Here is a 23412-nt window from a genome sequence, read left to right on the forward strand (position 1 = left end):
GGAGTGTATGTTTGAGGGGGTTATTGGCCACTTATACAAGTGGCAGTGTGTCTGTTTGTGTGTAAGAATTGAACCTTATCAGTCCAATTGTCGCCTTTGCTTCTGAAGACAAGAAGGATGAAGAATTTTCCAAAGAAAAGTTGTTTCAAAATGTAAAAATAATTATAGTTGTTGATATAATTCCTCTACCATTTTTATAAGTAATAATCACAAGGCACAATGACTGTAATGCTTAGCCTAAATTTTAAGTTTCATTGTACCTTCATCTTTTGTAGAATGGATATTCAGTCATAGAAAAACTAAGGGAATATTGCTTAGGAATAGAATGAAATTATAATTCTTAATTTTAACAAGCTATGTTTTTGGGTTTTTCACAGTTTAGTTATATCATCTATGGATTGCTAATAAGTATAAATTAGGCACACTTAACAGATTTTTTTAAGGAAAATAAATTATATCCCATCCCCCCCAGCATTTTACTGTGAAAAATTTTGAATATACAGCAGGCTAAAAGAATTTTGTAGTAAACACTCATAAATCCATTACCTAGATTCTACCATTAATATTCTGTTATGCATTTATTGAATATTTATCCATCTGTTCATCCTATGTATCCATTTATGAAATAATAATATTCAGATGCTTTTATATTTGAAGAGATTTGGGCTAAATAATCTGAGTTTATTTTAAGTAAATTTTATTTTTCCTTTATATAGTAGCAGTTTTTTAATTTGTTTTGGGGTTTTTTGTTTGTTTGTTTGTTTTGTAGTACTAGGAATTGAACCCAGGGGAGCTATACCACCAAGCTACATCTCTAGTCCCTTTTTATTTTTGTATTTTGAGATAGTCTCACTAAGCTACCCAGGCTGGCCCCAAATTTGTGATCCTCTTGACTCAGCCTCCTAAATACCTGAGATTACAGGTGTGCACTGCTGTACCCAACTAGATAATTTTTAGAAATGCATTACAACTAATTTATAATTTTCTGAAAACATTGAAATTTCAGATATAAATAAAGCTGCTTGTCCTCCTTATCCCTAGTTCCAAAAGATGAGTCGTGGATATTCAGAAAACAACAATTTCCTGAACAATAACAACCAAATGGTATTGGACATGATCCTTTATCCATTAATTGGAATCCCTCAGACCATCAACTGGGAAACTGTGGCAAGGCTTGTACCTGGATTAACACCCAAAGAGGTAAATAACATTCCCCCAGATATCTCCTGGGTAAAAAAAAAAAAAAAAAAAATAATCAGAAAAAAAAAAAAAACTAGCAGTTTAAAGAAACAACCAATAAGTAAGAGAAAGCAATTCAAATTTTATATATACATATGCATTTATAAACACTGTATGCACGTATTTATATGACTGACTGGATATAAACTGTAAAAATTATATATTAACCCACTTGATATGTTTGAATTCAACTTTTCTCTTTAACCTACTGGGAAGTCTTGTGATACATCATGACATTATTTACCTTCACTTGGCACTGATGCATCTCTTCTATGCCCCCCTTGACCATAGACAATTGAAATATTTATTGGTAACAATTTAATTGTAAACAGAAAAGCAAATAGGCCTCAAAATATTCTATCATCCTGATAATCTAGATGATCTTATTAAAGTTATCCTCAGAATCAAAACTTAAAATGAAAAATTCTTAGAGGAAACACATATATTTCTATAATTCAACCATGAACACTAGTTTGAGAAACACCTCAGAACTTTAGCTGGTACAAGGAATGCTTAGAATTACACAAGTGGAAATGATAGTAATTTTCTCCAATAAATTTAAAGCATATTACTCAACTGCCTGGCCCATCATATATACTCAAAATATAGGTGTCAAATCAGTGAATGAATGAAGTTTCAACCTATGCTGTTACAACTGAGAAAACCAGTCCCCACAGAGATAACTTGCTCTCAGCTATATTTAGGTAATTGTGAAATCATGAGGGAATTTATTTTTTAATGTATATCATTGCTTCCTAATTTATATATTACCTTTTTGATTTTTACATTAGGTTTTAAAACAGGAGAAACTATTGAATTCATCTGTTATTCCAACTTTTTATTATAAATGCCTTCAAACATACAGAAGAGTTTAAAGAATAGTATAGTAGTCTGATTTCCTTTAAATAGGTCCAGCAATTCTAGATATTTTCTTTATCTCTTTGTATAATTTTTTTTCTAGGACTTATAAGTTTTAGACACCATGATACTTCATCCCTATAGATCGTGGCTTGCATCTCCTTAGAATAAGAACATTATTACATAATCACAGTATCATTATCAAACCTGAGAAAATTAATAGTTCTATCACTCCATAATATTTACTCTTTTTTTTTTTAATTTTAGGTGGACACAATATCTTTATTTTACATTTATGTGGTGCTGAGGATCGAACCCAGTGCCTCATGCATGCTAGGCAAGCACTCTACCACTGAGTCACAACCTCAGCCCCACTATCTTTAAATTTACTGAGAAATTTTTTTAACTAAAATCCAACTGAATGTGAATCACAGTATTTTTAGTACTACTAAATTTTAAATGTTTATTTAAGTATATATCAGAATAACATTAATAACTTTAAATGAAACATATCATTAAAGAATACATACACAGCTATACTGAGAATGTTGCCTAGCATACTCTTGAGTTCAAACCTCAGCACCACAATGGAAAATGAATACATACACCAAAAGCAACATGCAAAAAATAAGAATTATAGTCAGAAAAATCTGACCTTACCTAAATCAAGCGGTTGACACCTATATATTTTCTTCCCAATTCTTTTCTGTACCTGTATGAATTCTAAAAATGGGCATACAACAAATGTACTATTTCAGGACTTGCTTTTTTAAAAACATCATGTTGTAAATATCTTTATATGCCAATAATAGAATTCTGTAACATTTAATGGCTTTTGTTTGAGCCATATCATAATTATTGAGCCAACATTCACCCCTCCTTTTCCCCCTCTCACCACCTGATACTGGGAATTGAACCCAGGCCCTTGCACATGCTAGGGAAGTGCTTTACTACTTAACCTCCCTCCCAGCCCTTTTTATTTTTTTTTATTTTGAGACAGAATCTTACTGAGTTGCTGAAGCTGGCCTCTAACTTGAGATCCTCCTGCCTTAGCCTCCAGGTCTCCTAGGATTATAGGCATGCATCACCAAGCCCAGCAAATCAGTTCCTTTTGTTGGATATTTAGGGCATTTTTTTCTAATTTTTGTCTACTATGGTACCACTATAACAAATATCTTAGTTTCATTTTCTTGGGGATTATCACAAAAGCAGAATATCTGGATCAGAAGGCACATGCATTTGTAAGGCATTTGTTAATACTGTCATATTGCCCACTAGAAAGTCATTTATGTTATATTCTCCTATCAAAATACCTGTCTGCCTGATCCTTACACTTTCTATATCAAGTATTATTCTAATCCATTGATCTCTTTATCTAATAACCCACTACATTTTCATGTTGACTTACTTAATTTTGGTATTATTTTAATATTTGGTAGACAAGAAAATTCTATTATTTTTAAGTTTCTTGAACATTCTCTTATTAATTCCCTGTATTATAATTTTTTTTCCATTTCAGAGATGACTTGTTGATGATTTGAAAGTAGAGAAAGTATAAATTATTTTTAAAAATTTTAGATAAGTGTTTAGCTTAGCTGAAATAATCTTATCTAGTTTTTCCAAAGTAGCTGTACTATTTTACATTCCCACCAAAAATAGATGAGACTTCTAATTTCGCTACATCTTTTCAATTTTATTATCTGTCTTTGATTATAGCCATCTTAGCATGTGTGAAGTGAAACATTGCAGTTTTGATTTGCACTTTCCTGATTACTAATGATGTGGAGCATCTTTTCATGTGTTTATTAACCAATTATACATCTTCTTTAGAGAAATGTCTGTTTAAATCCTTTGGCCATGTTTTAAATTTTTAATTTTTGCTAGTAAGAGTTTTTTATATATTCTGTATTACAAATCCCTTGTCATATATATGACTTGGAAATATTTTTCTCCTATTTTGTGGATTGTCTTTTCATTTTCTTGAATTAAAAGTTTTTAATTCTAATAAAATCCAGTTTAGGTAGCATTTATTCCTTTTGCTTTTAGTGTCATGGCTAAGAAAACACTACCTTATCCAAGGTTACAAATATTTTTAACTGTTTTATAAATGTTTATAACTAAGCATTTTATAGCTTTGGCTTTTTAATTTATCTTTTGATCTGTTTTGAGTTAATTTTTGTATAAGATGTGAAGTAGTAGGTCCAACCTCATTCTTTTGTTTATAGATACCCCATAGTTTTTCTTAAACATGAAAGAATATCTAACAATATAATTAATTATTTACAGTTCATGTGCTTTTTCATGCAGTCATGTATCAATTTCAAATATTAAGAATTCATAAATTTCTCACTTAAGTATTATTAATGACTGTAAATTATGGAAAATAAGATAAATCTTCATGCTATCTCCAATATGACTGTAAACTTTACTTGATTTCAAAAGAATCCCTGTTTTAAAAGCTTAGTTACCAAAAAATAAAATAAAATAAATATACAAAGACAAGGTCTTCATCGCAGTTGGGGGGAAAAATGTTTACCTACCACTTTCTCTGTGTTGCAAAGAATAATCTCATTTTGTAGGAAAAGTGGATTTAGTTAAACAATTTCTCTTTTGATCCTGTACATGTACATTTGTACCTGTACATTTTTGTAATGATGTTATAGCATTTGTTTTATTTCTTTGCCCTGATTTCATCTCTATGTTTGTTTGTTTTTTAACCAGGGATTGAATTCAGGATTATTTACAACTAAGCTACATTAGCCCTTTTTTTTAATTTTAAGACAGAGTCTCACTAAGTTGCTGAGGCTGGCCTCAAACTTGTGCTCCTCTTGCCTCAGCCTCCCAAGCCTCTGGGATTGATTATAGGCATGTGCTGCCATACCCAGCACATTTCTACTACTTTTGTCTTCACACAAAAAATATTTTCTATGCTTCTCACTTATCATACTAATTATTTTATTCAACTTAATTTAAGATTTTGTAAAAGACTTTTAAAAAGTTAATTGGCACATTATAATTATATATAATAATGGAATTTGTTGTTACATATTTGTTTATGCACAAAATATACTTTGGTCAATTTTATCCCTCAGTATCTCACCTTTCCCTTCTCACTTCCATTCCCCTAGTTCTTTTCCAGTTGTCCACTGGCTGGTCTCCCCCTTCTCTTTTCATGAGATTCATGCACTTCAAATGTCTTTCTTAAAACTTCACTTTTCAAAGGACTAAGCCTTGGATAGATATTTCTTTGTAGTAATAGTAACCATGTAAACAGTCATTACCTAAAGTAATGCTTGATATTTTGATATCTTGTGGGTACTTGTTAAATACTTGTATAATAAATGAATGATTTGCACTTTCCTAATTACTAATGCATATTATTCATTTAATATATATATATATATATATATATATATATATATATATACATACATATATGTAGTATACATTTTTCTCCTTTTGCACCCCCCAGATTACTTGATCTGCTATCTAATTTGCCATCCACATTGATGTTGATGGAGATTTAAAAATGGATGCTTTAACAGTGTTTGACGAAGACTTACAGTAAGGAAGGCATTTTATATTTGTGACCTAGTAAACACGTAGAAACAACATTTTCATGAAGGACTACTTAGCCTTAGCTCAATGCACTCTTGATATTTTCTAATCTATTGTACTCTTGTATTTTTTTTTCCCAAAATACTAACCTGAACCTTCTAAACTGATTTCGTGAACAATTAATCCATTAAGTAAAATACCCTAGAGCAGACTGTGCCCAATAGGTGGCGAAGAAGTGTTACTACAAATTGTTTTAGTCAAGAGAAAACTTACTGTAGGTAAAAAACAAAGACTATTATATTAATAAAGAAAATCTAGTGTCACAAATCAGATACTCTTTGATTTGCTTTCCATTAAAGGTTAGAATTTGATCTTATTCCTAGTGGAAACTCGTTTAAAAATAAAAGGCAAGTATTTAACTAAATAGTTAATATTTTCAACTGATAATATATGCATATCAAAAAGAAATATGGCAAATAAAGACAGTTTTCATTTTTCTACATGAGTTTAAACATTTTTTTTCCTTTGGGTTAATGCATATTTAAAAAGAATTCTACCCTGAATTTTAAAAGAGAAAAAAGTCACAGGCCTTTGTTTATTGAAACACATATAGACGTTGTAGATGTCACCAATAGATCAATACTCACAAAAAATGATTAAAGGAAAATATCTTCAAATAGTAGGCAAGAAAATATCTTTTTAAGTTTCATTTATTTCCCTTTATATCATGACAGTGTGCAAAAAGGTTTGATGAATTGAAGAGCAGTGGCAACTCACCTGTTGACAACCAGTATTATCCCTTAATGGCTGGTGGAGAGAGTCCTGTTGAAACTTTAGCTACATATATCAAAACCTCACTTCTTGACACACAGGGAGATTTTCAGGAGACTCCAGTTGGTCAGGATGCAGTTTCCAAGACAGGTAAGATTTTAAAACAAAATACAGTACTCTGTAGAATTTTATGTTCCAATCAAGTTTTCTTTGTTTAAAGGCTAATATAAACATCTATTAGTGTTTGTATTTTCTCGTATTTTAATAATTATAATTGTCCTCTCTGTTTTAAGAACTTCTTAATTGTTGCTATATAAGTCAAACACTATTTCCAAAACAAAATCTTAACTATATCAAAATTTTTTACTACAGTGGTTGGGCTAGTTATTTCATACATTATATATTATTCACTATGAATATTCTTTTACTTTATTTTAAAGAAATTTGACCTATTTTTTTACTTCTGTTTTTTTCCTACTGAGAGAATCTTGCTTGTCTCTCACATAATCTTTTTTACAACTACTTTTTACTGCGGTTAACAGGAGATTCAAATGATACAGTGGTAAGATAGAAGAGATGTTTCCTGGAAATAATTAATATCAGAAATTCTCAGAGTGTACTGAGTTGATCTCAGCAGCAGTAGTCAGAGAGTATTGATATAAGAATTTGCTTCAGGAAGAGAAAACTATGCTGTTGGCTTTGAGACATTTGACCCCTATTTGTACTTATTATTATTACACCAGTATTTTTTGAAAACTTCATGGTAACTTTAGCAATTTTGTGCTTCACTTTTTGTACTATTTCTTCCATATGCCTTTAAAAATATTAATATAATGAAAAATGCCACCTGACAAATACCATCTTTAAGTAGCCTTGGAAACCATGCATTTACAGTATTACCATTCAGTAAGTAAAAATCCATTCTCAGCTAGAAACGCTAACCCCCCACCCTTTTCTTTTGTATGTGTCTGTTTCTGTATTTAAGGAAGACATAGTATAGCTTCCACAAGGAATTGTTCTTCAGAAAGTGAAAATTGTACTACTCGTAATGGTGGAGGAAAGACTGAAGAATCTGAAGGGTAGGAGGCTGGTTATTTGCTAGATAAGATTTAATATTAATATCAACTTTAAATTATAAAATATACAATTAGTGATAATATGCATCAGTTACCATAATTCAGAAATTTTACATTACACAATTGCTAAAATAGTTGAAATTAGCTTAGTTTACATGTTGAGTTGTAAACAATTGCTTAATACCTAAACATATGACTTGTTCCTGTTATTTATAAATTAGACTATAGTTTGCCATTTTTAAAAAGTTATTTTCATATTTGTAAAATTACAAATAACATTTATTAACGTAAAACTTTGGAAATTAAATTTTTATATCTAAAGAACAGTCTGTGCCATTAGTAGTCCAACTTTATTTAAAGAAACTAACTCTATTTTAGAACTATTTGACTATAATTACTCATTATATAAACATTTAGTATTAGACTGTTTTTCAATTATTGCAAGTTTTGATATTTTATAGTGTTGTAAAATGCATGTATTTTAAATGTTTACTTTGAGTTTTGACAAATAGGTATACCGTATAACTATCCTAAATCAAGATACAGAACATTTTTATCATCCTTGAGAGTTCCTTCATGAATCTTTAGTTTTGATAGATTTTTAATAACAACTTCATTAATACATAATTCGTATATCATTAAATTCACCTTTTCTTAAGAAGTTCTAGAAGTGGGTAGTGGTGATGATAAACACAACAGTGTGGATGTACTTGGTGCCACGAAACCATACACTTAAAAGTGGGTAAAATGGTGAATTTGGGCCTGGGGTGAATTTGGTCTCAGTGGTAGAGCACTCGCCTAGCGCATGCAAGGCCCTGGTTTCGATCTTCAGCACCACATAAAAATAAATAAATAAACAAAGGTATTGTGTCCAAGTACAAGTAAAAATATAAATAAATAAATACTTTTTTTAAAAAGGTGAATTTTATGGTATGTATATTTTACCACAATTAAAAAAAAAAAACTTAAAAGTACACAGTTCCATGATTATTGGTTTATTCACATAGATTTTTTAAGTTGATAAGTTTCTTCGTATGATACAAACATTTTCCAGGTACTTTTTTTTTTAAATATATTTTTTAAGTGGAGATGGACACAATACCTTTATTTTATTTATTTTTATGTGGTGCTGAGGATCAAACCCAGTGCCTCACAAGTGCTAGGCAAGCTCTCTACCATTGAGCTACAACCCCAGTCCCAGGTACTTTTTTTTTTTTTTTTACTGGAATTATCTAATATTTTATATTGTGGTCCAAAAAGCCACAGAAATTTTATGTTTAATTATAATAGTATTATCTATTTATATTTTGACCATAATTTCTTTGGAAGAGCTATTTATTTTAATTCTTATAACTGATAGAGCATTGATTATAATCCTTTTTTCTGATAGCCCGGTCCAATTTTACATAAAATGTAATTTTTTTCTATCCAATTTTGTGAAGTTCAATTAAATACAATAAGTTCATATTGTAGTACAGTGCTTTCTTCCTATTTATTCTGTTCTCTTTGTAATGACATGAAGGCAGATTTGGATCACACTGATTTTTTTTTTTAAGTGATATGATTTTCAAAGAAAATAAAATCAAAATATATATAATTATTGAAGCTAAGTTTCTGTTGCTTTATCTGAACTTATTAAAGTATTTTAAATATGTAAATACACTGTAGTCTTAAGAATCTTTTTAACTACATTTATTAATGTACATTTCATGAATGCCTAGAAGTACACTTTCTTGCTGTTAAAAATAACTAAGTAAGGGGCTGGGTTTGTAGCTCAGTGGTAGAGTTCTCATCTAGCATGTGTGAGGCCCTGGGTTCAATCTTCAGCACCACATAAAGATAAATAAATAAAGGTATTGTGTCCATCTACAACTAAAAATATATATATATTTAAAAAAAACAAAACTAAGCAAGCCATGGTAATTTGTAATTTGATTCTTCAATGAATACTTTTAGCTGCTTTTCCTTTTTCAAAAGTATGAAAATTTTAATATTTAATTATTATTTCCCTAGCACACTCATAACCATGTAAAAGAACTATTTTAAGTTTCTCACAAGAATTAAAACATATTACTTAATTTTTCTTTGGGAATTGGTATGATTTTTATAAACTTTGTTATGTAATATATAATTTGAAATAAAATTTAAAATTATTGGTCCCTTAGTAACAATATTTTTGTTTTATTAAATCAGTAGCCTACTAAAATTAGTTTTAATCTGATACAACCAGGTTAACAAGACATTTTTTTTAAATTCTGAATGTCAAAACACTAAAAAAACTAATTTGTGGTCACAGTCTTCAAAAAATCCTGTTCTCATACCTCCACTAAATGTCAATATTCTTGGATCCTCTTCTAAAATTCTAATAATTTCATTTCTGTGTAACATTTTTTATGAAGGCCAAACATGGTGATCCATGTATGTGATGAAGGAAAAAACTTGAAAGAAGATTTTATTTGCCCACGAGATCTTTTGATATCAGAAATGAAGTACTTTGCTGAATATTTATCTATGGATGCCCAGCGCTGGGAAGAGGTGGACATTTCAGTTCATTGTGACGTTCATATTTTCAACTGGTTGATAAAATATGTTAAAAGAAACACTAAGGAGAATAAAGATTGTGAGATGCCCACTTTAGGTAAAAGAAAATTGTTGTTTATTTTTATAGTGAAATTTGTGTGTCACCTGGTAGTTCTTTCAGGCCAAAAGTGAAATGTAGAAAATTGTTTGAATATTAATATTTATGCTTTTATTATAGCAGCCTTTTGGTAAATTGATACCTCATATCTTTTTTTAGAAATTTAGTTAAATTATAGTAAATTCTTGGCAAATTAATAGGTCTGTAGGTCAGCAGTTCTTAATATATGATTTGTGGACAGTTGGGGTCCTGGAGACCCTTTTAAAAGATCCACAAGATCAAAACATAAGAATACCAAGGTGTTATTTATCTTTTTTTTTTTTTTTTGTGTGTGTGTGTGTGAGAGAGAGAGAGAGAGAAAGGATTGCTCAAATGGTGCAAAAGCAATGGTGAGCAAAACTGTTGGACCTTTATGCCAAATCAAGATACAGGAACGAAACTGTAGTAGTAGTCATTGTTTTTAACACCATACACTCATAGTTGAGCAAGGAAAAAAGCCCGGGTATGGTGGCACACGCATGTAATCCCAGTGCTCTGAAGGCTGATGCAGGAGGATTGCAAGTTCAAAGCCAGCCTCAGCAAAATCGGGGTGCTAAACAACTCAGTGAGATCCTGTCTCTAAATAAAATACAAAAAAGGACTGGGGATGTGGCTCAGTGGTTGAGTGCTCCTGAGTTCGATTAATGGTACCAAAAAAAGCCGGGGGGGGGGGGGCAGGGGAGAAAAAATGTAGATTCACTTAAGAATGTTCTTGATGAAGCAATAAAAATTATTTATTTTGTTAAATCTCAACCCTTAACACACACCTTCTTTAATATTCTGTGTGGCTGGGTACAGTGAGGCACACCTGTAATCCCCACTACTCAGGAGGCTAAGGCAGGAGATTGCAAGTTTGGGGCCAACCTGGGCAACTTAACAAGACCCTGTCTCAAAAAATAAAAAGAACTTAAGATGTAGTTCAGTAGTAGAGTGCTTCCATTGCACAAGGCCTTGGGTTCAATCCCTAGTGCTATTTAAAAAAAAAAAAAATGTGTGATAGAAAAGGAAGTGTTCTCCTGCACCCCAGGGTATGATGATTGTCTTTAGGAAAAATACTTGTGCAATTCAGTCGTGAGCTAAACCAACTGCTTTTTAAAAGCAGAAAACCATTTTTAATTGAAAAAGCAACTGACAGAAATCATGATTATTTAGACTTAGGTATTTGGCAGATATTTTCTTGAGAATTAGCTAATTGCTTAAAGGAAAACAAGTGTTTGTTGTCAGTGATAAAATCCAAACTTTCAAGCTGCGAATTAGAATTTAGGAAAGTTTATCTGTTTCTGTGTGCCTGACAGCTTCTCGATATTCAAAGACATTTCTGATGAGATATGATTGGTGGTTATATTAATGAATGTGATTTTTTTTAAATACATATTATATAGTGAAATGTCTCACCAGTTAGCTAATATTTTCCGGTGTCTACTACACAGTGTATTAAAAAAATCATTCATGGGTTTATGATCCAGTCAGAGTACTAGATAAATTTTTTTTTTTAAAGAAAGAGAGAGAGAGAGAATTTTTTAAAATATTTATTTCTTTTTTAGTTCTCGGCAGACACAACATCTTTGTTTGTATGTGGAGCTGAGGATCAAACTCGGGCCGCACGCATGCCAGGCAAGCGCGCTACCACTTGAGCCACATCCCCAGCCCTAGATAAATTGTTTAACAGAGCAGAAAAAATTCGTTGATATGGTTTCAGATTCCATTGCAACTAACCCAGTAGATATTGGTGTGACATCAAAGAAGGTTACCCACAGAATGAATGAAGAAATATATATGAGAATCTAGCTATCTTCTATTAAGTCAGACATTGAAGAGATTTGTAAAAATGTCAAACAGTAAAGCTCATCTCACTACTTTTTTTATTTTGAAAAGTATAGTTATCTTTCACAAAAATATGTTAACATGTAATAGGTTTATAGTACTGCTGTTTTTAAGTGAATAAAATAAATTTGTTAAAATTTTCTGTTTTCATAGTTTCTAATATGTGGAATACTGATGAATATAACCCACATAAACAGAAGCTCTTTATTTAGTATTGTGTTTTTGAGATCATAAAGGGGTTCTGAGACAGAAAATTTGAGACCCAATGTCCTAAATGATAGCAAAAATAACAATCTTTAATGGGCACATAGACTTGTGTAGGAAATCACACTTGCAATTTAATAAAGTATTTCTGTATACTAGAGTTGCTATTTACAGCAGTATCATTTTTAAGCTCTTTATATATTTTTTTAGTTGTTGATCAACTTTTATGTATTTATTTATATGTAGTGCTGAGAATCGAACCCAGTGCCTCACACATAGCTAGGCAAGTGCTCTACCACTTCATTATTAGAAAATAAGTCTATACTGACAGTATAAAATACAAGATTGCTAAATCAGAACCTTCAGCCAGAGTATAGAGATTCTAAACTATTCAGCTATGTATTTATGTATATGTGTATGAAATTTAAAAAAATATGTAGAGAAAAAAATGCTGTTTGAGCCTGGCGTGGTGGTGCACACTTGTAATCCCAGCAGATGGGAGGCTGAGGCAGGAAAATTGTAAGTTCACAGCCAGCCTCAGTAACTTAGCAAGATCCTGAGCAACTCAGCAAGACCCTGTCTCTAAATAAAATACTAAAGAGGGCTGGGGATGTGGGTCAGTGGTTAAGGCCCTCTGGGTTCAATCCCTGGTACCAAAAAAAAAAAAAAAAAATGCTGTTTGTTCCAGCATATGTGTGAAAGAAACAGTGCAAAGCTAGTCACTCTGTTATCTTTGACTTTCAGTAAGTGGCTACAAATGTAAACTTTTATAAAAGCAGTTTTCATTATCATCATCAGGAAAAGTACTACATCTTAATACTTAAAAAGTACTTAAATCTCTAATAATCCAGCCACTGGTTCTTAACTGGAATGGTGTACATTACAATTTCCTGAAGAGCTTTTTCACCAGCTGCTTCCTCCTTTCACCATTTCCATTTGAGAACCATTAACCAGACTTCTTATTTAGGAAAAGATTGGAATGCTTACTTTAGTTATTGCCTAATACAAGAATGTTTTCTGGCACAAAAGAATTTAGAAGGATTGTTATAGTACTAGAATGGTAGCAAATCAGTTTTTCTTCTTAAATATACTTCATGGGGGATGGCAGGTTTATTGAAATTGTGTCAGGCAGCATCCCCATTTCCTTATCTGTATGCCCGAAGGCTCATTTAGTATGCCTCTAGGAAGTAACTTGAGTATTTCTGGAGTAGTACATTTTTTATTAGCTTTCAGAATTCTTTTTTTTTTTGGCAGGGGTAGGGGTGGGAGTGGGAGTGGGGGTACCTGGGATTGAACTCAGCACTTAACCACTGAGCCACATCCCTAGTCCTATTTTGTATTTTATTTAGAGACAGGGTCTCACTGTTGCTGAGGCTGGTTTTGAATTCAAGATCCTCCTGCCTCAGCCTCCTGAGCCACTGTGATTACAGGCATGCACCACCATACCCAGCTTCAGAATTTTTTAAATTAAATATTCATTTACAACCAGCACTGAACTTCTTTTTTAAATAACTTCATAAATACCAAATGCTCTCATTAATTATTTTAAATATTTTCTCACTCTGACTTTTGCTTATGTCGTATCTTTAGTTAGAATCTTTGTACTTAATACAAATCTAATTCCAGGACAAAAATTACTGTGCATTTTCTGTATACTGTAAGTATTAACATTGAATTTTCTTTATTTTATGTACTTAAGCCTTATAGCGTAAGAAATGTTATATTAAATTGTTCTTACTAAAGTAACATCTTCTTTTAAGGAGAGAAGGAGCCTATTTTGAGGAGACCGAGATACAAATCAAAAGGAAATTTTAATTTTTTTTCTTTTCTTTTTCTTTAGAGCCAGGAAATGTCATTTCAATTCTTATTTCCTCCGAGTTTTTGAAAATGGATTCATTAGTAAGTATTAATTTTAAAAACTTCAAGAACTTCCCTTGAGGCTTTCCCCTCACCCCTATCTCTTCAAATGTCTGGAAAATTTTAGGACCTCTTACTAAAATAGTTGTTAATTCAAGAGTGTAATTTTTAAAAAATTTTTTAAGCTATTGATGGACCTTTATTTATTTATTAATTTATATGTGGTGCTGAGGATCGAACCCAGTGCCTCACACATGCTAGGCAAGCACTCTACCACTGAGCCACAATCTCAGCCCATGAGTGTAATTTCATTAGAATAAATTGCACGTTTGGAGATACTTTGTTCTGTTGGGAAAGGTTAAGACAACTAGGTTTTTATGTGTTATGCTTATAAAGCAAGCAATTAATCCTCAAGAAGTAGCTCACTGTTTTATTAGATGAAACTTTACCCCCAAAGGGGTTTGCCCTACCACCAAATTAAATGAAGCTTAATTGGAATATATTTGTTTTGCTATTGAAGTAATTTCATGTTTTGCTTATGTGTCTTTCATTTATGAAAGTGAATGAAGGGGCTGGGGTTGTGGCTCAGTGGTAGAGCGCTCGCCTAGCACGAGTGAGGCCCTGGGTTCAATCCTCAGCACCACATAAAAATAAATAAAATAAAGATATTTCTCCCAACTACAACTAAAAAAATAAATATATACTTTTAAAAAAAAGTGAATGAAGAACAATATCCGACTATTAAGTGCTGTGATTTTCTGTATCACAGGAGCTCATGACTATTGCTTAAGAGTAGCTGGTGAAAGATAAAAATACTATATGTGTACATACATATTTCAAGTTCTAATGTTAAATATATTTGTTTAATACATTTCTTTTTCTTTCAAATAATTTTATATGTTTGTGGTTGATATTTTGTGGTTAATTTTTAAATAAATATTTGCTTTTAGCTTCTGGTAAAACTATATAGGGCAGAATACTCCTTTGCTATGGTTGGCAGAAGAGAAGTTTGATTGATTATTTGGAGTTTTACTGATTTTATTAGTTATAGTGTTCTTTCTACTTCTTAGCCTCTCCCTGTTTAACCAATTGGTATTATTTCAGAGAAGAGCTCCAGAAAAAAAGTGAAGACTAACAGAGTCCTTACACTGAGTTTTGAAATAAAAATCCTAAAATATAATTTTTATGCTATTGGTAAAATATTTCAAAGAATAAGTAACTACTTCTCTTTGCTTTTAAAGTAAATGAATACACTTTAGGTTGTAAGGAGGGGAAGGAAGTCAGAGAGCAAATCTAACACAAGTAAGAAAGCCCTTAAGTGACTGAAGGTTTGGTTCTACTACCCCAATAAATGGAGGCTTACAATTATAATGAAGTTTAACTAGGAAGTCACTTGTATATATTTTACTCAAAGGTACAGAATTAAGGTTTATACCATACCTGCCACAACCATAAAAGGTACATTATTGTTTGAAATAGAAAAGGTTGAAAATAATTTTGCTAGGTTTGTCTGTGTATTTACAAATTAAACCTGCTGGACCACATTGCAAGGGTAGATTAAACCAAATAGTTAAACCCAGTTAGTAAATAGCAATACATGGATTAGGCTTTTGATGAATTTTATGTTTGAAAGGTATGACATTATCATTTGTTCTATTCTGTGTTTTTTAGGTTGAACAGTGTATTCAATATTGCCACAAAAACATGAATGCCATAGTAGCTACCCCATGCAACATGAACTGTATTAATGCAAATCTTCTTACACGTATAGCTGATCTGTTCACACATGATGAAGTTGATGATTTAAAAGACAAAAAAGATAAGTTTAGAAGGTAAATTTAATTTTAAATCTAATATTCCTATTAAATGAAATAGTCTGTTTAATTTTGGTGAAATTCTATTTTTAGAATATATTTTAAAATATATTTTTGTTTTAAGAGCCAGTGGCTTATAATTTAAAAAATTAGTAATTATTTTGTATAATGAACATATAAACATATGGTTGTATTGAATTATGTTAAAATTTTTAAGACAGGCTCTAGTATAAAAGGGGAAAGTGGTATGAGATGAGATCTGCAGTAGCCATATTATTTAAGAGCTGTTGAGGTCATAGCAAGGAAGATATGCCTTGTTCTAGGTATGAATAGAAGTAAGGGAATGACATGATCTAATTTGTCTTAAGGGATCATTCTGGTTGCTATATGGAGATAGACTTTAGGGATATAAGAAGCAGTAGAATGCCTGCCTTGCATGCGCAAGGCCCTGGGTTCAATCCCCAGCACCACACACACACAGACACACACATACCAAAAAAAAAAAAAACAGGAGTCCCATTAGAAGGTTAGTGCAGTAGTCTGGCGAAAAAATGAAAGAATTTGACTAGGGTAGAAGCAATGAAACTAGAAAGAAGTAGATTGGTTCAGTGTATGTTATTAGAAAGATTTGACATATTTGTGAATTGGATGATGTGGGAAGAAAGAGAGATTTCCAGGATAATTAATAGGTTTTACCTTGAGCAACTACATGGATAGTAGTGCCATTAATGGAGAAAGGAAAGATTGGGGTAAGAGAAATCAAGAGTTAGATTTGGATTTTGAGGCTGTTTAATATACTTCTTGAACATTCAGATGGCATACAGGTGGATATTGAATTCATTAGTCTATATTTTAGGTCAGAGTTTAGGGCTTAAAATAGAAATTTAAGAGTATATGAGATTTAAATAACAGAACTGAATGAGATTTCCTAGCAAGAGACCACAATTAGTGTTTTTTGTACCCTGCTCAAGAACTCTTTGCCTACATGAAAGTGGTAAAGATAGCCTGTTTTTTCCGTTATTTGTCCTGAATTAGTTTTTTTTGTGTGTGGTATGAAATGGGGGTCAAGGTTCAATTTTTGCTCAACTAGATATTTAGTTGACAGACCACCAGAAAAGACCTTTTTTTCCTCACTGAATTGCAGTGTCACCTATACTATAAATCAGGTTACTATTCATAAGGTCCATTTATAAGTTATACATTTTGTTCTATTGATCTGCCTGTCCTCTTGAATTAATTACAGTAGCCTTATAATAATTTTTGGTATTTTCCAGCTTTACCTTTCTTTAGATTGCTGTCTGGCTATTTTAAGTCATTTGCATTGCTATATAAATTTTATAATTAGCTTGTGTTTTTCATATATGCACAAATCTGCTAGAATTTGGGGATTAATATTGAAACTGTAGATGAATTGGGAAGAATTTAACATCTTAATATTAAGCCTTTTGGTCCATGAATATGATATAACCCTCTATTGAGTCTTCTTTAACTTAATTCAGTAATGTCTTATTATCTTTGATGTAGAGAAATTTCCCTTCTTAATTAAAATTTCCAAATTATTTAATTTTTGATGCTATTATAAATGCTGTTTTTACTTATTAATTGTTAACAATAGAGTGTTAATTAGAATACTCAGTATTTAGAGGTTCAACAGAGGAGAAGTAGCCTGTGACAGACCTGAGAAGGAACCAGTGAAATAGAAGGAAAGGCAGAAGGAAAGAAAGTTTCAAAAGGAGGTACCAATTAAGTGACCAAATGTGTGGGAATGCTACTTTGAGGTAGAGTAAGATAGAAACAGAAATGTGACCAATTAGATTTAGAAAAAAATTTTGCAGATATTTTGCTCTGAATGGCTGCTAAAAAAAATCAGCAGCAGATATTATAAATAGGTAGGCTGAAGAGAGAATATTTTTAAAGAAGGGACATACTGAACTTGTCATAGTGTGCATGCATGCCTTTAATCACTGCTACTTGGGAAGCTGAAGCAAGAGAATCACAAGTTCAGGGCCAGCCTCAACAACTTAGTGAGAGCCTCAGCAACTTAACAAGACCCTGTCTCAAATAAAAAATAAAATAAAAAGGACTGGGGATGATGTAACTAAGTGTAAAGCACCACTGGGTTCGATCCTTAGTACAAAATAAAGAGGAGCGGGTACTGAATCATGTTTATGTGCTGATCAGGATGATCCATTAAAGAGGAAAAAATGGATAATGCAGAAGATTATCCAAGAATTCAGTCCTTAAGGAGAATGATATAGAGTAAAATTATCTAAGAGCTAAATACTTTAAAATGGAATTAGAATCTTAAAGGCCATATGTCTTTAAGAGCAGCAGGCATTACATGAGGGAAATGGAGACTGGCAGGGCATATCTTTCAAGTCATGACACACTTAGGAGACTGCAAATTTAGTTATGTTACACATAATAATAAAGTAATTAACATTTAGTTAATTCTTAACACTATACCTAGAACTCTTTAAAAACTATATCATTTAATCTTTTTTTTTAGAAGTAGTTGGACATAATACCTTTATTTATTTATTTTTATGTGGTGCTGAGGATCGAACCCAGGGCCTTGCACGTCATAGACAAGCGCTCTACCTCTGAGCCACAATTCCAGCCCCTCATTTAATCTTTATAAAGTCTTATGAATTTGGAATTATTAACCACATTTTATAGATAAGAAAAAAAAGGTTCAGCAAAAGGAAGTTGCTAAAGATCATATACCTACCTGGGCACTATGGCACACACCTATGGTCCCAGTGACTCTTGGAGGCTGAGACAGGAGAATCACAAATTCAAAGCCAGCCTCAGCAATGGTAAGGCACTAAGCAACTCAGTGAGACCCTGTCTTTAAGTAAAATACAAAAAAAGGGCTGGGGATGTGGCTCAGTGGTTGATTGCCCCTAAGTTCAATCCCAGTACCAAAAAAAAAAGGATCAAATACCTAGTTATTGATAGACTTGGATTGTTAAATTCTCAAAATATTTAATTTTGAATATTCTAATAACAAAGGAGAGAAGGAGAGGCACATATTTACCATCAGTCTTATTTTCAGATGAAAATAGATTCTTGATCAGGCAGTTGTCATTGTTAGGTTTATTTACTTAGAATACCAAAAATGTATTATAAACTCCCAGAGAGAGAGCAGCTCTAGAAACTTATTAATGTTATTTTATATATATGTGTGTGTGTGTGTGTGTGTGTAAAACAGTGTTTATTTTTCTCACTATAAAATATTTTTAATAAAGTAAATATAGATAATTAATTTTTGGTAATTTATTATTAATAGTAAACTTTTTTGTAAGAAGATTGAGAGACTGTTTGATCCTGAGTACTTGAATCCAGATTCTCGGAGTAATGCTGCAACATTATATAGGTAATGTTTTTCCTTTAGTATGATATATAATACAGCCATATTTCTTAATTTACTGTTTTTAAAAATAATTTTTCTGTCTTCTTTGTGTTATAGATGCTGTTTGTGTAAGAAACTTTTAACAAAAGAAACAGAAAGAAGAATTTCTTGTGTTCCTGGAAAAATTAATGTCGATCGACATGGAAATATTATCTATGTTCACATAAGGTGCAGTGAAGATAAAATGCAGCTTTTCTGTGTGAATTTCTAGTATATTTATAAAAGTATAACTTCTTTCATAAGGAATAGGATAGTGTCTTTTCTGCATATGATACAACTTTGATTTAGAAAACAAAACAAAGTTGTTGTAAAAACTACATTTTATTTTATTTTATTTTTAGTTTTCGGTGGACACAACATCTTTTATTTTTATGTAGTGCTGAGGATCGAACCCAGTGCCCATGCATGCCAGGCGAGTGAGCTACTGCTTGAGCCACATCCTCAGCCCAAAGCTACATTTTATTTACTGGGCAAATTATATAGTGTCTTCAAACTTCAAAATGATAAAAACTTATTAATCTTTTTTTAATATCTTTGTTTATTCATTTTTATATGATGCTGAGGATCGAACCCAGTGCCTCACATGTGCAAGGCAAGCGCTCTGCCACTGAGCCACAATCCCAGCCCCAAATTATATTAATCTTGAAAGATATTCTGGTCAATGCCATTAAAATGATTTAGTTATCTGTATAAGTGTTATATTTTGCCTTCAAGTGAATTTTGGTGAATGAGAAAAATTAAGATCAGAGTTTCCATAATCTATTTATTCTTCATAATTGGTCAGTATTCTATTAATATATATTTCATTAATGTATAATACCTATTGTCCTTTTTAAGTTTAACACAAGTTCTTCATTCTGAGTTGGAAGGGGGGTTGGTTGTAATTTGCTATAATCTCATGGAAAAGCAGAAACTTCACAATGTATGTATTCTTTGACAACATCCTGCTGTTAGGAATTTATCTAATGTTGGCTTTGTGAAAGCATTTGATGAGAACACTTATTGGTGTACGAAGTATTTTAGCTAGCCAAAAAAAAAAAAAAACACCCAAATTATTAAAAAAAAAAAAAAAAATATATATATATATATATATATATATATATATATATATATATATACACACACACACACCATACTATAGTGTAGTATATAAAACATATCAATTCTTTCTTTTTTTCTGTTTTTTTTTTTTTTCTTCTTTCTATGCTGAAGATGGAACCCAGGGCCTTACACAATCTAGGTAATTGCTCTACCACTAAGCTACATTCCCAACCCCTCTAGTCAATTGTTAATGTGCAGACTTTAAGAATGTTGCAGAACTGGGCATGGTGGTGCATGCCTGTAATCTCAACAGTTCAGGAGGCAGAGACAGGAGGATCGTGAGCTCAAAGCCAGCCTCAGCAAAAGTGAGGTGCTAAGCAACTCAGTGAGACTCTGTCTCTAAATTAAATACAAAAATAGAGCTGGGGATGTGGCTCAGAGGTCAAGTGCCCCTGAGTTAAATCCCTGGTACCAAAAAGAAAGAATAGTGTTGCAAAAATATATATACTTGCATAGAAAGTCATTAATGGTAAATTTTTGAAAATAGGGGAAAATAAAACTGCAAACATGTTCACTAAAATATTAACTGTGGTGTTATCTTTGAATGATAGTATTATGAATGACTTTAATTTTCTTTTTGCTTGTTCTTTTTCTGTATTAAAAATGTATAGCCTGGAGCTGGGGTGGTGGCTCAGTGGTCCAATGCATGCCTGGCATGTGTGAGGTACTGGGTTCGATCCTCAGCACCACATAAGAATAAGTAAACAAAATAAAGGTATTGTGTCCATCTACAACTTAAAAATATATATATAAGTCCTGCCAGGCAGAGTGGCACACACCTGTAATCCCAGCAGCTTGGGAGGCTGAGATGAAAGGATCACAAGCTCAAAGGCAGCTTCAGCAAAAGCGAGGTACTAAGCAACTCAGTGAGACCCTGTCTCTAAATAAAAATACGAAATAGGACTGAGGATGTGGCTCAGTGGTCGAGTGCCCCTGAGTTCAAACCCTGGTACGGCCCCCCCCCAAAAAAAATGGATAGCCTTTTTATTTAAAAAAAAAAAACTGTATTACATTGTATATCTTAAACATTAAAACAGAAATACTGGGCAACACTTAATTTAACCTTAGTATTAGTAGCACAGTCAACTTTAAAATGTTTCCTTTTCTTTCAATACAATAATCAGGGAATCTTCACTAGTTATTATCATAAGCACCTGGAATTTTATACTTTTTTATCTGAGATTTGATTCACTTTTTGAAAATTATTTTCATGTAGTTGATACATTTATAAGTTGATACATTTTATTTTATTTTATTTCAGTACTGTTATTGAACTCAGGGGTATTCTACTACTAATCTATAACCCTATCCCTTTTAATTTTTTAAATTTTGAGATAAGGTCTCACTAAATTGCTAGAACTGTCCTTGAACTTGTAATCCTTCTGTCTCAGCCTCCTGAGTTTCTGGTATTACAGGGATGGAACACCACACTTGGCCATGTATACATTTTAAAAATAGAGTCTTTAAGGGGCTGGGGTCATAGCTCAGTGGTAGAGTGCTTGCCTCACATGGGTGAGGCTCTGGGTTCAATCCTCAGCACCATAAAAATAGATGAAAAATAAAGGCATTGTGTCCATCCTCAACTAAAAATATTTTTAAAAAATAGTCTTTAGGTGCTGGGGCTGTAGCTCAGTGGCAGAGAGCTTGCCTTAGACGTGGGAGGCATTGGGTTCCATTCTCAACACTACATAAAAAAATACACAAATAAAATAAAGGCATGCTGTCAATCTACACTACAAAAAAATTATTTTTAAATAGTCTTTAAATAACTTTTTAAAACAAATGTGCCTATTCAATCTGTAATAACATGATGGCATTTTGATATTTATTGAACTTAGCAAAAAAAATAGCAAAAATTAAATTAGAATAAAGACTTAAAAAGAACTTGAGATACATGTGGCCATAGCAAATAGAGTTTTAAGCCTTTGCTATATTTAATTTTAAAATGTATGTTAATAAGACCTAGTTGTATATAGCTATATTCCTCAATTATAAGAAAATGCTGTTTGAAAATAATGTAAAGAACCAACACATTAATATGGCCTTTTATTTTTATTGATACATTGTAATTATACATACCTGTAGATTTAACTGTTATATATTCATACATGCACACAATAGAACAATATAATTTGATGAATTTTGTTCCCCAGTGTCTTCCTTTCCCTCCTGTCCTCCCTTCCTCTGGTCTATCAGATCTCCCTTCTATTTTCATGACATCCCCTTCCCCTTTTTTTGCCCTTTTCCATATAACTTCCACATGTAACAGAAAACATATGACCCTCAGCTTTCTGAGTTTGGCTTATTTTACTTATCATAATGTTCTCAAGTTCCATTCATTTTACTGCAAATATATATAACAAATGACATAGTTTTTTTGAATCATGAGTTATTAATAACATTTCTTTGAACAAATGCAGTTAGAATAAAGGTTTCTTTAACAACATATGCCTAAGTCCCAAGTTTGGCCTGTTTATACTACTTAATTAATAATACTTCTTCTAGCTTAGCAAAACAATTTGACATTCAACCTTTCATACTATCTTCTGTTGTCCACAGAATAATCAAACTTCCAAGTGAAATTTTATCTACCTATCAATGTAGTCCATATCATACCTGAGGAGTATTCTGGAAACAAGCTACAAATCTAAAAATATTTATTTAGAACAAATTGGTTATGGGGTTGCCTTATAATAATATATAACAACTGAGGCTCTTTCTCCAGAGATAAGACTTGGGATGTTCATGAGTATTTGAATACCCTTTTTGAAGAACTAAAATCTTGGAGAGATGTGTATTGGCGATTGTGGGGAACAGTCAACTGGCTGACTTGTTCAAGATGTTATCAGGTGAGTTATTTTTTTAAAAATCCTGCTCTGCAAATGTTAAGGGCAAGTCTCTTTTGATATCTTGTGTTTAATTTGTTAAGTTTGGATGTGTTTGGACAATATCCAACATTTCTTTTAAAGAAATAGTGGCTGCTGGGTGCGGTGGCACATGCCTTTAATCCCAGCAACT

General features: G+C 32.0%; 1 protein-coding gene across 6 annotated transcripts in view; it reads left to right on the forward strand.

Moving 5' to 3' along the window:
- Sanbr (SANT and BTB domain regulator of CSR) overlaps positions 1-23412 on the forward strand; it is a 59510-nt gene that overhangs the window by 14623 nt on the left and 21475 nt on the right. For 4 of the 6 annotated variants that reach the window (XM_071601609.1, XM_071601608.1, XM_027934441.2 and 1 more), the window contains 9 exons: positions 1042-1200; positions 6390-6576; positions 7412-7505; positions 9902-10140; positions 14048-14106; positions 15736-15896; positions 19171-19257; positions 19351-19461; positions 23120-23243. In XM_071601609.1, the coding sequence (XP_071457710.1) occupies positions 1042-1200; positions 6390-6576; positions 7412-7505; positions 9902-10140; positions 14048-14106; positions 15736-15896; positions 19171-19257; positions 19351-19461; positions 23120-23243 (1221 nt within the window). Of the gene's footprint in view, positions 1-1041; positions 1201-6389; positions 6577-7411; positions 7506-9901; positions 10141-14047; positions 14107-15735; positions 15897-19170; positions 19258-19350; positions 19462-23119; positions 23244-23412 lie in introns of those variants that run through there. The other 2 variants (XM_071601611.1, XM_071601612.1) reach the window with 2 other exon arrangements.

The sequence above is a fragment of the Marmota flaviventris genome, chromosome 14, assembly GCF_047511675.1.
Source record: "Marmota flaviventris isolate mMarFla1 chromosome 14, mMarFla1.hap1, whole genome shotgun sequence".
NCBI lineage: Eukaryota > Metazoa > Chordata > Mammalia > Rodentia > Sciuridae > Marmota > Marmota flaviventris.